General features: G+C 52.7%; 1 protein-coding gene across 1 annotated transcript; it reads right to left on the bottom strand.

The window, feature by feature from the left end:
* Positions 1-653: 653 nt before the first annotated feature.
* On the bottom strand, positions 654-9,725 carry DACT3 (dishevelled binding antagonist of beta catenin 3). Its single transcript, XM_057712247.1, has 4 exons — positions 9,437-9,725; positions 4,206-4,302; positions 3,885-4,037; positions 654-2,894 (listed from the first exon to the last, which is right to left on the bottom strand). The coding sequence occupies exons 1-4, from the start codon at positions 9,683-9,685 to the stop codon at positions 1,498-1,500; spliced, it is 1,896 nt and encodes a 631-aa protein (XP_057568230.1). The 5' UTR covers positions 9,686-9,725; the 3' UTR covers positions 654-1,497.
* Positions 9,726-15,513: the final 5,788 nt, after the last annotated feature.

Raw genomic sequence — 15,513 nt, forward strand, 5'->3', positions numbered from 1 at the left:
ATGAATCAAAATCCTTCCCATAGATGAACTGGGAGATTGGGATTGCCATACACACACTACTAATAAGAAAAAAATATATCAAATTGTACACACAAAAAAATCCTTCCAGGCACAGATAACCAAAAAAACCAAAACGACAACCCCCCCCCCCAAAAAAAACCAATGCATACATATGGCTCAATTTATGTAAGTATAGTTTTACCTATATAGAGTATAATGTATGTATATGCATATATAGTTATATATTTATATATCTACTAAGAATCATATATGTATGCAAGCACATAAAGGAAAACAAACAAGGATGCACATCAAACTGATTACGATGACTTCCGAGAGAAGGCATTTGGGGCTGTCCCTTTACCTATATTATTTCCATTTTTTAAAATTTTGTTTGTTTTTTCTTTATTCTTTCCAGTTTTATGAAACCGTATTTATGACCAAACAAAACTCAACCAAAGGTCAGATTCCCTGAGGTAAAACAGTCAATGGTAAGAAAATGCTACTGGGACCTACCCTGGGATCTGCCATCTGTTTTTGGACGCTACCATACCCAAAGCAAACAGTGGTTGCTCAATAAATATTAGTGCAAAGGAAAAGCCCATTTAACCACAGGAGAGTCCACCAACACGTATGTAACACTGTGCATTTATTTACAAAGAGGTTAGAGAAACACACAGATTCTGGCCCCCCTGTGCAATGGGGAGTCACCATCGTCATAATAAATACAGTAATTTTTAAAAAAAGGAAAAAAAAATACTGGATTGGAACAACTGAAGGTCATCCTGGTCTCCCCCACTCCCTCTCACAGAGGGTGCTGCGAGATAGAAGCCATCTTCCTTCCCCTCTTCTGCCTCCCAATCCTCCATATCCGTCCAGAGAGGGAGGTGAAAGAGTCTTTCTTCCCAGGTGTTACCAACTCCTACTTGACCCTCAAAACCCCAAAGTCAGTGCTCCTTCCCTTCCCAGGGCACTCTGCAAGCACCGTCTGGGTCAGACACAGAGTCTCTGACCAGGGTGCTAAGGGGATAATCCTCAGGGTCCAAGGACATGGAGGGGGGCACTTCGTAAATGAGGAGGGGGGGCCATATCTGGGTATGGAAAGGAGGAATAAGAGGGCTCAGTGAGAGAAATGAAGGGGAACAAACAGACTAAGTGTCTAAACTAAAATGGGGAAATTCAAACTGAATTACCCCTTCTGCATACCATAGTACACCCATAGTACAGATAAAGAAAGTGAGGCCCACAGAAAGAGAACTTTCTTGGCCAAAGGCTGCAGAGCCGGCAGCTGAACTGGGTCAAAAAGGCCCCTCCCCCATTCCTCCCTGTGGTGAGGGAAAGCCTTTTCAACCAAGACTGCAGGGGATGGGGCAGTGAGGAAGGGTCTTTGGAAGCAGAAAAAATGGTGGTCTTTGGAAGGAAGGTGTAGGAGGGTCAGTGATTGGGGGTGTGGTGGTGCAGAGGCCATGAAGGGGGAGCCCAAGCAAACCTCTAAACTCACACTGTAGTCATGACCTTGAGAGAACCCGAACGGAAACGCAATATCTTCTTCTTGAGCGCGTGGGAAGCCTTGATCTTCACAAAGACTTTAGCGGGGCCCGCGGGTGCCCCTCCACCTGCACCAGCCCCTGGCCCGGAGGCCGCGGTGGCTGCCACCAGCTGCTGCGGCCACACGAGGCCACCGCTGCCATCGGAGTCGCTGGATGCAGAGCTGAAGGCAGGCGACTCCCCCTCGCTGGCGCTGGATTCACTCTCCCCGTAGCCGCTGCCAACGCCGCCTGTCGGGCCCCGGCGTCCGAGGGGCCCCAGGCGCCCTGCCGAGCACTCCGAGTCGCTGCCCGCGCAGCCATAGAGCAGACGGCGCTGAGGAACTGACGGGGATGGGCCGGGACCCGGGCCTCGGGCGGCGGGGCCGCGGGGCCGTCCGCGGCGCCCATCGGCAGCGTCGATCTCGGCCGTGGAGCGCCAGCGGCGGCAGGACCCCGCGGCCTGAGCCGCGAGAGTGGGCGCTGGACCACGGCGAGGCCGTGGCGGCCGAGGCTCTTCTCTTTCGGCTGTAGGGTACTTGGGGGGGCCCGGAGGAACCGCGGCGGCGCGGCCCAAAAGGCTGGTCTCGGACTGGGAGCGAGCGGCCTTGCGAGCCCTGGGCGAACCCCGGCGGCCCGAGGCCTCGGTCATGCGTCCGCGGCGGCCCGCGGCCCGGGGACGCTCCCGGGGTGGGGACTGCTCCACGCTGCGGCCCCGGGTCAGTGGGGGCGCTTTGCGGCGCGCCGCGCGGCCGGGGAGGCCGCGGGTGGCGGCCTGCGCGCCCGGGATGTACTGTGCCTTCACCAGGCGGCCCTCGGCCGGGCTGTCGGGGGGTGAGGGGGCAGCGGGCAGCACGGCAGGCTCGGCGGCCGCTTCCGACTCCCACGGCGAGGCCCAGGCGCGGCCCAAGGGGGCCGGGCTGGCGGGACGGCCCCCCGCGCGCTCCACCGGGGGCTCCGGCGCGGGCCGCACGCCTCCGGGGGGCGGGGACGCGTCGGGCGGCCGCTGGCGCACGCTGTTCTGGCGCCTCGGGCCCCCGTCCGCGCCCCCGGGACTGGTCCGGGGCTGGCCCGCCCCCCGGCGGCGGCGCCTGCGCAAGAGCGCCGAGATGTAGCCGTCCAGGGGCCGCCCCGCGCCCGTGGCGTCCGGCGAGTCCGGGGGAGGACGGCTGCAGGGACGTGGGCTGCGCAGCGCCACGGCGTGCAGGGGGCTGGGTGTCAGGAACGGCCCCGCGCGGGCTCGTCGCTCCGCGGAGGAGCAGGCCTCCGGGCCCGCAGACCCCGCAGCCGTCGGGTAGGGCGCCGAGAAGGACCGGGGCACGGCTGCCCGAGCGCCCACCGCCTCTGGTGCGCTGGGACTGGCGTCTCCTAGAGGAGGGAGGCAAAAAAGGAAGAGAGGCTCTCAAAGCCCTTTCCCAATGAGCCTAGGAGGGGCAGGCTGCCCACCGCCTCGCCTACTCTCCCGCAACATTAAAAACAAAACAAACAAAAACCACACAGAGACACACACAAAAACCTGCTCTCACCCCTTCCCTCATACCAGGTTCATAACAAAATCTTCACAGTGGCCTATAATTCCTTGCACAATCTGTCCTGCTTCTGCGTCTCTGACCTCCAACTCCTCTACCTTTATAGGTCTTCAGCTACATAGGCTTGGATGCACAGGCCAGTCACACTCCAACCTCAGGGCCTTTGTACTTGCTGTTTCTGCTGCCTGAATACACTTCCCTCAGGATATCTGCTTGGCCCACTCTATCACTAACTTCAGGGTGCCACTCAAATGTCACAGCCTCAGTGACGCCCTCCCTGGCCATATTTTCTAAAATTGCAGTTCCCTCCCCAACTGAAAGGGACAGGCCCTCGTCCGCTTCCCTAATTCTCATGGTACATGTCAGTATCTAATATCCTAGACATTTTACTTATTTATCTTGTATATTATCTATTTCTCCCACTAGAATGTCAGCTTCATGAAGACAGCAATTTCTTTGCTGCCATACCCTCCACCCCTAGGATATTTGCTAAGACAGCACATATAGGGACTCAGAAACTTACTTGAATAAATGAATGACAGCAATTTCTGTTTACTGAATGGCTACCATGTGCCAAGTTCAGTGTCTTAGGGCAGAGGCTCACTGAATAGTCAAAACTTCCCTATGAAGTAGGTGCTGTTATTAATCCCATTTTAAAAGATGGAGAAACAGAGGCCCAGAAAGAAGCGACATGCTCAAAATCACACAAAAAGGGACTGTCACAGCCAGAATGCGAATCCAGGTTGGTCTGACTCAGAAGCTTGTGCTCAAAAGCATCCTCTTATTGTCTATTTCCTGGCTCTCAGGTGCCCAACCCCACCCACCTTACCTAAGGACTTGGGCCTCTCGCTGGCATAGATGCCCCGGGGTTCAGAGGGACCCAGGCGTCCATAAGAGCCAGATCCGGAGAAGCCACTGTCCCCACAGAAGGTCGAGGGTGGTGAGTCCGGACCTCCCGTGGAGCTGGGGTCTTCATAGAAGCCTGGATTCCAAAAAGAAGGGGAGAGACAGTCAAGGGGGGGCTGAAAGGGGAAACCAGGGACTGGGGGGAAAGGAGGAGATCAAGAGGCAGAGAGTGGGGAGCCTGAGAAACAGGAGACAGTGGGGTGGGGTGTCCCAGGCAGACTCCATTACCTCTACCCATGCTTACCCGAGCTGCGCCCACTCTCCTGCTCCAGGCCCCCAGACTCCAGGCTCAGGTCTCCCAGCTGCTGGCCCAGGTCCCAGATGAGCCCGGGCAAGGCCTCCTGAGGAGGTGGGGAGAGCAAGATGGTCAGAAGTCCTCCCCGCAGTCCTCTGCCGACTGGTTCCCTGTTCTAGGCGCTCATAGGCAGAGGTTCACTTTGACAGTGAGGCTCTGATTTCAAAAACGTAAAAGCAGTATCTAAGTTCCAGGATCTCCCTCAAGATCTCTGTCCCTTCATCCCATTAGAAAGTCCTTCTGGCCGTCTAACCCCAGTCCCTCATGCTGCAGTCACCTCATTCCCTCTTAAGTGTGAGTGATAAGTCTTCAGAAGGCCCCATCCCTTGTCCCCTCCCTATCAGCTGTTCCCTCCATCTGGTGCTCATGACCCTTTAACCCCTATTAGAATGTCCCTCTTTGAGTGTACCTTCAGGTGTTCTTGCTGTAAGTGCAGTTCCCTGCTGAAAGTTGGTGTTCACGACCTAGCAGATCTCTTAGCCGTCCATGTGTCCGCCTTCTCCCAGACTTTGACTTTCCCTTCTCAGATGTTCCCATCTTCCCCCACTGCCCCTTATCACCAATGGAAGGTCTTTCTGCAAGTCTTCCTTAAGTCTTTCCTGCTGCAGATTGACTCTTCCTCATTTGAATAAAAGAGTCTGACCGCAACTCTTATAAATCTTTGCTCCTTCTCTCAGAAAGAATCCCCCCATGCCTACTGGAAAGTCCTGTGAATCTAGCCTTAGTGATACTGTACTACAGCAGTGAACCCCAGAGGGTTCCTTTGCCCCCAACAGGGACCACATCCTCCTCCTGCCCTTGCTCCATTCCCAACCAGAAGCCCCCAGTGTCTGCCACAGCTCCTCACCCCCATGGGAAATTTCAGTGGAGTCTACCCTGGATCCTTCTTGCTGCAGGAAAAGACCATTTCCTATCCGACGTGAATAAATGAAGGTGAAAACCCTTTAAGGGGAGTGACTGTGATGGTGGGGGTTGGGGCTGAAACAACAGAGATGGGGTCTCCAAGACACGAGGACTTAACCCCATTTTGGAAAACAGGACCAGAGCCCGGAAGAGTCTCACAGGGATCTGGGTGAGGCCAGAGGTGGCGGCAGCCTCAGGCTGACGGTTGACCCTCAGACAAAAGCGGCTTGTCTGGACGGCAGGCAGAGGGAAGGAGGGAGGAGGGGCTGAGAGGGCAGACGCCCAGCCTTGCCTATTTAGGGCAGAAAGACTGGCCGGCTCCCCCGCAGACCCCCCCCCCCACCAGCTTCCTACTCCTGTGGCTGCTCTCCTGGGCCCCAGTCCTCCCCCTCCCCCCTAGAACAGAAGCCCCCATCTGGGCTTGTTTATGGGAGGAAAGTCAACAAATCGTTCCACTTTGGGCTCCTGCCCTGGGTGTACAGAGATGCTCTGGGTGGTGTCCTCCTTGAGCAGAACCCAGGAATGCAGCTGAATTGTGCAGCATTGGGGGTGGCTAAAAAACATCAAGGACTGTCTCTATACCCCATACCTTGTCCCCCACTGATTGCACCCTTGGTCACTCTGCTCTAGCCACACTGGCCTCCTGTACGTTGTCATGCGTGCTCCTACCTCTGTAGGATGTGTTTCCCCAGCATACCCTCCTGGCTCCCTCCCTTACTCCATTCAGATTGGAGCATACATGCTCCCTTCTCTGACCACTCTTTCCAAAATAGCTCCCAATCATTCTGCACCTGGGTTGCCCTGCTTTTTTTTCCAACATAGCGACAAAGACCTCCTGACTTAAAATGATATATCAGGCTGTCATTTGTTTTTTGTCTTTCTCACTAGATTGTCGGCCCCAGTCCCAGGAGGGCAGAGATTTTTGTCTGTTTTGTACACTGCTGTGCCTTCCCTGCCACCACCCCTCCCCCCAACCCAGTACCTAGAATGGCTCCTGGCACAAAGTAGGTGCTTAGGAAATGTTTGAGGAAGGAATGAATGCATACAACAGAATACTATACAGCTGTTAAAATGGAATGAGGCAATTTCTATATAGAACCATCACCAAGACCTATCGTGGAGTGGAAAAAGAAAAATGCAGAATGTATAGTATAAGGGTGAGTCAGAACTACCTGAGGGTTGTGTTAAAACCTAAATTACTGGGTCCAACCTCCAGAGCAGGAGGCTGAGAATTTGCATTTCTTTTTTCTTTTCTTTTCTTTTTTAAAAAAATCTTTATTTTGGTTTCACCAGGTCTTAGTTGTGGCACATGTGCTCCTTAGTTACAGCAGGTGGGCTCCTTAGTTGCAGCACGCATGTGGGATCTAGTTCCCTGACAGGAAATGAACCTGGGCTCCCTGCATTGGGAGATCGGAGTCAACTACTGTGCCACCAGGGACGTCCCTGAGAATTCGCATTTCTAACAAGTTCCCATGTGACGCTGCTAGTCCAGTGGGCCACACTTTGAGAACCACTGTCATAGTCTCTGACACCTCACCCAGGAAACTGGAATTTGAAAAAAAGCAAAGTGAACGCTACGTTTCTTGGTATGTAAGCTGTTTCTGCACGTAGATGCAGAACTCACACCAGGGTGACAACGGTGGTGATCACAGGGGAGAGGGTGGGTGGCAGTCAAATTGCCAGGGTTCAGATTCAGCTCTGCCACGTCCCAGCTGTGTGACCTTGAGCAGGTTACTTCACCTCTCTGGGCCTTAGTTTCCTCACCTGTAACACGGGCATCAGTCAACTCCCTCTCCTGTTGTTGTGAGGATTAAATGAGTCTAAACAGCAGTTCCTTTTAAGCACTTAATAAATTCTGGCTTTGATTATTGCATGAAAGCTATGATTTCTAACAAGGAAAATATAAAATCTGTAGGTCTAATTTCAGTTTTTCCACTGCAGGGAAGAGCAGGAGTTTGGAAGACAAACAGAGGCCTCCTCCTCCCCTGTGCCCGGACCCCTCAACACCCCCCTAGTCTATACCCCCCACATTTGTAAGTCTGACCTCATTTCTTCCAGCTGCAAAGGGATGAATCTTTAAAAGACCAGAAGGTCCTTGGCCTGAATCTGGCTCCCTGCCTACCCACAATGCCCCTCATCCTTTTCTGCAAACCCTTCTGCAAGTGGGCCTGAGGCTGTCCAGTGCAGGCAGGTTTAACATAAATGTGGTTCGGAGCCCTGGAGACCCCTTTGCCCACACTTTCCCAGACCTCTGCTCCCCGCACTCACATGCCCCTAGTCTGTGTCCAATTCCTTTTATCTCTGTTAGGAAGTCCTTCTACAAGTCTAACTTTAATTCTTCTTGCTGGAAGAGGACCATTTTCTTTGCTGGGAGAGAACAGGACTCCTGCTCCCATTCAGGATTCTTGCCTCTTCCCTCTGAGGCACCCCAAATCTTTCCCTGCATCCCTGTCACTCCAATTAGAAATGAATCAACTCTGGCTTCAGTCTTTCTTGCTTCAAAGAGAGTGTATTCCTGGGCGTGGGGGGTGCAGGAGTGGGAGGGGTAAGCATCACACAGCAGAGGCTCAGGGATCAGACGAGGTCCCCACCCCCTCTTTGGAAGGACCCAGGAACCCCCAACACCAGAGGAGTTTATATTTAGCGCTTCTCTTCTCCTCCCTCGGCGCCGTCTCCCTCCGGTTGCCTGCCACCGCCTCCTCCCTGACGCTGGGACGGAGCTTTGCCTGGAGATCGTGTGCGGAAGAGGCCTCGCCACTACCACCTCGTGGGGGGATACTGAGGGCTTGCGGGTAGACAGAGAGGCAGAGGAGGGGAAGACTGAGGCAGAGAGAGGGAGAGGGTGAGGGACAGGGAGGCAGGACACAGCGGGTCCATGCCCATACCTTCTCCCTCTCCTGGGAGGGGTGGGAGGTGCCTTCCCAAGCCCAGCTAGCTTGGGGTGGGGTGAGCTGGTGAAGGCCCCCACCACGCGTCTCTAACTTTGGGAGGGGGTGGGGCCTCCCACAGCTGTTTCTGTTTCCAGAGAAGAATGTGCAGGGTCCCTCTCCCCGCCGGGGGGGGGGGGGGAGGGGCTGGGCGTGCAGAGTCTGGCTTCAGTCTTCCTCCCCATTCCCCATCTGGGGAGGGGGCAGTCGAGGTCAGTAGCAGGGAGAGCCCCCTCCACCACCACCCCACCCCCCGCCCCCTGCTACCTCGGCTCAGGTTTCCCCAAACGGGAAGCTCTGACCACACACAGGCTTGGGGATGGGATCCGCCGGTGGAGCCGGGTCTGGGGCCTGGCAGGCTGGGGGGAGGGGAACAGAGAGAGGGACGAGGTTGTGGGGCAGGAAGAGAGAGAGGTGCAGAAATACAAGAAGGGAAGACCTGGGAGACAGAGATAGAGAGACAGAGGATTGAGAAAGACAGAGAAATAGACACAAAGTCACAGAGATGTGGCAGTAGGGAAAAGAGTGCAGGAAACCCAGGGAGAGGTCAGGAGAATTAAGAAATGGCATAGAGAGGAAAAGAGGGCTGATGCTCCTTCAGTCTTTCTGGAGACCTCCGCCTCGTCTTCCACCATCAGAGCACCCAGGGAGTCAGACACCCATGATACCTCAACCTGCCACCTCTTGGGTTAACCAGGGCTGTGGCCAGGTAGGAAAGGAGGGGAAATGTCACCAGAGGGTCAAGATCACCGTAGGATCCTAAGGGACTGTGAACTTCCTCTCAGCAGCAATCCCTCGCTCAGGAAGCCCGAGGATCCCCTCCCCCCTCCCCGCCCCCTCCGGAGATCTCCAAGCACACCAGGACTTCGGGAAGTCGAGGCCCTGGTATGGAGGCCGGGAGAGGGGCATGTTTGGATCCCGCTGTGTGACCTTGGGTGAGTCGTTTGCCCTCTCTGAGACTCAGGTTTTTTTCTCCATGGAATGGGAACTATCACCCCCTATCCCCCCAGCTGCAAGGAGACAACGCCTGCCAAATTCTCAGCCCAGGCTTGACACATACTTGGCGCCCAGATGGATTTTCTCTGGGGAAAGGGTGTAGGGAATGGGCCTGTGCATCTCACGAGGGTCCCGCGGAGGCGATGCAGCCCCCTTCCCCAGTTTGGGGGCGGGGAGGCCTGATCCCTCCCGCCGCCCAGACTCTCCAGCCCCACCCCCCTCTCCTTTCCCCCTCTTCCCTCCCCCACCCGGACGGGTGTCTGAGCATCCAACCGAGACAGACAGACAGACAGACAGACAGGACAGACAGATACAGACGGGGGCAGAGGAACGGACGGACAGACGGCCCCTCACCAGCTGCTCTTCCAGGGCCGCTGCGGCCCGGCGCGCCGCCGCCGCATCTTCGTCCTCGTCGGCGTCCTCCTCGTCCTCGGCCTCGGCGCCCCCCATTCCGGGCTGGGCCAGCCGCAGCGCCTGCTGCACGCGGTACTCCTGCCTCTCCCGGAGCCAGTGTAACTCGCAGAGCCCGGCCAGGCTGCCCTCCAGCCAGCCCCGCAGCCGACCCCGCTCGGGGCTCACCGGGAACGAGAAGGCCCGGATCATGGCTGCGGCCCCCCGCCCCAGCCCGGCCGGGCCCCGCGGCCACCCCTCTCCCGGTCCCACCTCCCCGCCCCAACAGCCCGCCTGCCCGCCCGCTCGCTGGCCCGGCTGTCACCGTCTCATCTGCATAGACGCCCGCCCATTGGGCCGCCCACCCGCGCCTTATCTGCATGGCCACGCCCCCAGCGACAGAGCAACCATCGCTTATTGGCTGGTACCCTTCCTTACGAAGATGCTTCGCTGTGCACCCGCGCCCCTCAACGCGACGCATGCTCGCAGCTGCCTACTCGCTCTGCTTACGAGCCTCCTCGCCACGCCCCCCTTCTCTTCTCCCTTTGGGCCCTGGACACGCCCCCACGCGTCACAATGAAACAAGTCCGCCCTTGCCCCGATGTCATTGGCCCGTGTCTCCCCCATCCCGCAACTGGTTCCGCCCCCTTGCGGGAGAGCTCTGGCTATCATTGGACTGTCCCGCGTGAGGGGCAGGGGTGATCTATAAATAGAGAATGGGTCCACGTGACATTTTGGCAGCCTCTGCTCTCCCCCCACCCCTCCTAACCTTCGGCTTCTGAGGCAGCGTGAGGGGCGGAAAGGATTTGAGAGTGGAGTGCTGATTTTGCTTCCTCTTCCAGGAAGCCTTCCCAGACATTCAGCTAGGATGTTTAAAACTAGAGGGCCAGGCCAACTAAGACCGACATTCTCCCATAAAATTGTGCTTCTAAGCGAGGCCGAAGCATACGACCGGCTTAGAAGGTCCCCGAGCTTGGTTTAATAGTCTGCTGTTATTGCCTTGAAATTCTTATTCTTTGAAAAGGGGCCTCGCATTTTCATTTTGCACTGGGCCTTTCAATTTCGGTAGCCAGTCTTACGTCTAAGAGTCTAAGATCGGTCATGTCCCAAATTCTGGAATTATAAGACCCTGGCTGTAAGAGTCTGTGATTCCACCCGAATAGAATCTAAGCGTTTTTTGTCTCCCAGATGCTGTAAGGCTTTGCGCTCACCAGTCTGCGATTCCAGGGGCCTTTGTTCTACGTTCTAAGAGGCTTTGTTCTCAGCCTTCTAAGATGCTCTGTTCTCAGTGTTCTGTGGTTCATAGGAGTCTGAGCCTGACATTCGTTTCCAAGGTTCCCTCGTCTCTCCCCTGGCTCCGCGAGCGGGGCTGGCACCCCCTCAGGCGGCCAGCCTGTGTCACTACGCCGAGTGTGCGTCGCTACAACCTTCAAGTTCTAGCTCCAATATTCATACCCACTTCTCAGACAGACCTTGACACCCTGAAAGCCGGGGCCCAGAAGATCATGTAAGACCCTCCCTCTTTTATGATCCCAGGTGACCTTTTGGTTCTGAACTGGAGAGGCAGATTGAGAGCAAAGACTCTAGAACCAGACTGCCCGGGGTGAGCCCTAGCTCTGCCACTTTCTAGCTGTGTGACCTTGGGAAATGTGCATAACCTCTCCGTGCTTCAGTTTCCTTAGCTGTGTAATCGGGGTTGTAATACTGTCTGCCTCATAGAGTTTTTATGAGGATTAAGGAGATGTTTGTCAAGTGCCTAGAGCTGTTCCTTCTGTGTATAGAGAGGTCTGATAAATAAGTTAAAAATAATCTAGTGAGTCACAAGGAGAAAAATGAGTCTGGGTTTTAGTAGAGATAAACTTTATTTAATCCCCCTCTTGTTTAAGACAGATGTAGACTGTCCTTAAATTACCTTAATTTACCAACAAAGGGGAGATGATCAGGTTGATGAAAGGGGATATGGAAATCTCGCTCCCAAATAAGATTTTCTTAGTAGTAAGTGTCTGGGGTGATGTCAGGATTGGTTTTCATCCCTGCTGTTTGTGCAAGACCAGCTGAACCACTTGCTGTGTAAAATGTTGGATCTGGAGCTGACTTGGGGTTCTGGTCACAGCCATTTGATGATGGGTAGTCCTAAGAAGGAATTATTCATGGTTGAGTAAGGGAGTAAAACCAAAATTTGAGACCAGAGGGCAGCCAGTTGAGAGGGTTCCAAGTAGGAGGTGAAAAGAGAGCCTTGGTTGGCGGAGTCAGAACAGCGATAGCAATTTTATGGATTTCTTCGTTGGCCTTTTGATGTTGATGACGATGATATCTGCAGCGTTCCTGGGGATGAATGTGCAGCGGTTGCTTCCAACCACAGCACACAAGTCCCTTCCCTGGAAACCCCTAAAGAGCTGTCCAAACACGGTCAGAGGCCATATGAAATCCTTGGAGTTTACTCCCAAGCATTTGGTTTCTTGTTCCGAGGTTTCTTTGGGTCCTGATGAAAAAGGAGATTACAGGCATCCTGGATCTTGTGTCCGCATGACCGTCAGCCTTCACAGCATTTGGCGGCTTTCTCACCTTTGTGAGGAGTTGGGGGTTTGATAGGAGAGTGCAGTTTGAGGTATTGACAGAATGATGGGAAATTGAAATACTGATAAGGGCTGTGAAGTCTCCACATGTAAATTATGCATCGTTGAGGGGCAATCCAAGACGCGTGGAAATAATTGCTTTGTTTATTTGAATGGTCAGAAAACAAATATTGATTAAAGGTGGAAAACCAAGAAGAAGATACAGGGACGGGACCGGGACCATGAGATGAGTCACAAAAGGAGCGATGCCACTGACACCAAGAGACATTGTCAGTGACAGGAGTTGACTTGGGATTAGTAATATTGTGATAGCTGGGAAACCCAGGTGAGTTCAGTGAGGAGGTGTTCCTGCCATCAGGGTTGTTACGGCGTCATTTAAAGTTCAGTGATTACAGGGATTTCCCTGATGGCTCAGTGGTTAAGAATCTGCCTGGCAATGCAGGCGACATGGGTTCGAGCCCTGACCCAGGAAGATCCCACATGCCACGGAGCAGCTAAGCCCGTGTGCCACAACTACTGAAGCCTGTGCTCCACAACAAGAGAAGCCACTGCACTGAGAAGCCCACTCACCGCAATGAAGAGTAGCGTCCGCTCACTGCAACCAGAGAAAGCCGTGCACAGAAACGAAGACCTAACGCAGCTAAATAAAGAAATGTATATTTTAAAAAAAGTTCAGTAATTACAGAAGCCAAGTCCCATGCAGGGGCCATTAGGGAAGTTGTATTGAATAGAAGCAGCACATGAACCCTGATTCGTAGATGGTGGGGATGGAGAGAACTTCCTGTAACAATCAAGTACTGAGTTGGGAGGAGTCTTCGAAGGGAGTCAGTGGGACAATGCTCAGTCCCTCTGCAATGATCCTATTTTCCAAATCAGGTCACATTCTCAGAAATTGGGGGATAAGACATATTTTGGAGGGACACAATTAACCCGTAACAGACCCAGAAACCGCTGAAGTTGTGTTTCGGTGAAGATGAAATGAATGATGGGGTAAATGCATTCTGTGGATAAGGTTTTACCTTCAGGTGCAAGGTCCTGTCCTAAATAGTGTGCTTGTGGCTTACATAGTTGTAATTTGTCCCCAGATATCTTGCATCTCTGTAAGCAAGGGTGCGGGGTGGATATTGAATGGCAGTGAGTGAGCTGTTGAAATGAACAGAGCTGACGAGAAGATGATCCACGTTTTGGATTAGAGAGGAACTGCGACGGAAAAGTAAGTAGGAGCTTCAGTGAATCCTTGAGACATCACCGTCTGTGTGTATTTTTGACATTCCCAGGTAAAAACAAAGAGGGACTGTGAATTGGGGGGTGTTGGAAGGAATAGAGGCTGACGGTGATGGTGTTTGGATTGGGAGCTCTCGGGAACCAAGGTTTGTCTATTTTATTTATGGCCTAGAGGTCTCGGATTAGCCCCTATTCCAATGGTAACGTTGGGGTTCTTCTTCGTTCCCCAACCAGGTATTGAACCCAGGTCCTCGGCAGTGAAAGCACAGAGTCAACCATTGGATTGCCAGGGAATTCCCAATATTGGGGTTCTTGACAGTCAAGATGGGAGTGTTGCAGGGGCTGGAGGCGGGTATGGGGAGGCCTTGAATGATGGCTTGAGCCTGTCAGAGTGTATGAAGGTGGTTTCTGGAGGGGCGTGAAAAAATCTATTTCCACTTAGCCTCCAAGATGCACCCTGTTTGCTGAGTTGGAGGCCCAAAGAGAATCATGGATTGGGTTCAGCATCTCTTGATTCTGTGGGCCTCAGGGAGAGGTTGATGGATTTTTTTTCTGGGGGGTGATCTAAGATGATCTAAGATGGACAGTGACAGTCAAGGACTGTGAAAATTAGGCTCATAAAAAGGAACAAAATTGGGTCATTTGTAGAGACATGGATGGACCTAGAGACTGTCATACAGAGTGAAGTAAGTCAGAGAGAGAAAAACAAATATCGTATATTAATGCATATATGTGGAATATAGAAAAATGGTACAGATGAACCAGTTTGCAAGGCAAAAATAGAGACACAGATGTAGAGGACAAGCATATGGACACCAAGGGGAGAAATCGGGGCTGGGGGTGGGGAGGGGTGGTGGAATGAATTGGGAGATTGGGGTTGACATATATAGACTAATATGTATAAAATAGATAACTAATAAAAAATTAAATTAAAATTTAAAAAAAAGAAAAATAGGCTCTCTTGTGAACATGAAATGTTCATATTCCCAATTGATAGGCTATCCCTTCCTGAAAGATTTATTGGAATAGTTCTGGTAAGAGATTGTGCTGGGTAGTAAGGGGCCTAACAAGATGGAGTGACTTAGACAGTGGTGTGGCAAATTGTGGCATCTCACGGCAATCATTCCTGGGCACCGAGGACGTGTAATGGGTGGGCAGGCTATGAGATACTTAAGGGGGTGAGGTGGCCCCTGTATCTGCAAAGCTGGGGGAAGCATGCCTATTAATGGGAATGGCCATTTCCCTCTGTGGGTTGAGGGGGTGTTTGTGGACACAGGAGAAAGTCTGCTGGGAGTCACCAGGGAGACTGAGTCTCAGGTTCAAATTCCTTTCTTGTATTTTAAAGCTGGACAGCTTCAAGTCAACGTCCCTTTTCTTTACAGTACCTATGGGTGTCTCTATCAAGGTTAGGTTTAGTGTTTTCTGATGGCCCTGATAGGATGGACTTTTTTTTTTTTTTTCCTTGTCTCCAATCGTTTAAGTAGCAGGGCCTTAAATGGGATTGTGTGGAATTTTGTTTTCCCCCTGCATCCTCATGTTGGGCTCTCTTGGAGTTCTGGAATCAAGGCATTTCGCCAGTTAGTATGATGTTTTTGATCATGTCTCTAATTTTTGGTCTCAGGATGTTGACAAAACTCATGGCCAAGATAGAGGCAGTGTAATTGTCAAGGACCAGGCCTGAGTGTTCTTTCCATACATTTCCTGGCCTGGCTCTATCATCGCAGGTGGATTCGGCCTTCTGTTGTCTACACTCCTGGACTTTAGACCAGTCAGTTTTAGGAGCATTCAGGATGGAGTCTAAGAGACATTCCCCAATAGTGTTGGCTTGGATTAAGCCTCAGGGGTGTTCTGGCTCATTTGGAGACCCTCATTGACTGAGGTTCATTTAGCTTTTTCAAATTAAAGAACTGCAACTCCGGAACCGACCAGCAGATGGACTAATTGATATAATATGGGAAGACATGGAGAGTAAGCTCTGGGTAATAACCTAAATTGGCTGCTAAATACCACCCTGTTTTTATGGTGCTCAGGAAACTTTTTTTCCCAATTTATTTATTTACTTATTTTTTTAATTAATTAATTTATTGGCTGTATTGGGTCTTTGTTGCTGCACACAGGCTTTCCCTAGTTGTGGCGGGCAGGGGCTACTCTTCATTGTGGTGCGTGAGCTCCTCATTGTTGTGGCTTCTCTTGTTGCAGAGCACAGGCTCTAGGTGCGTGGGCTTCAGTAGTTGCGGCACA

The sequence above is a fragment of the Hippopotamus amphibius genome, chromosome 16 (assembly GCF_030028045.1).
Source record: "Hippopotamus amphibius kiboko isolate mHipAmp2 chromosome 16, mHipAmp2.hap2, whole genome shotgun sequence".
Classification (NCBI taxonomy): domain Eukaryota; kingdom Metazoa; phylum Chordata; class Mammalia; order Artiodactyla; family Hippopotamidae; genus Hippopotamus; species Hippopotamus amphibius.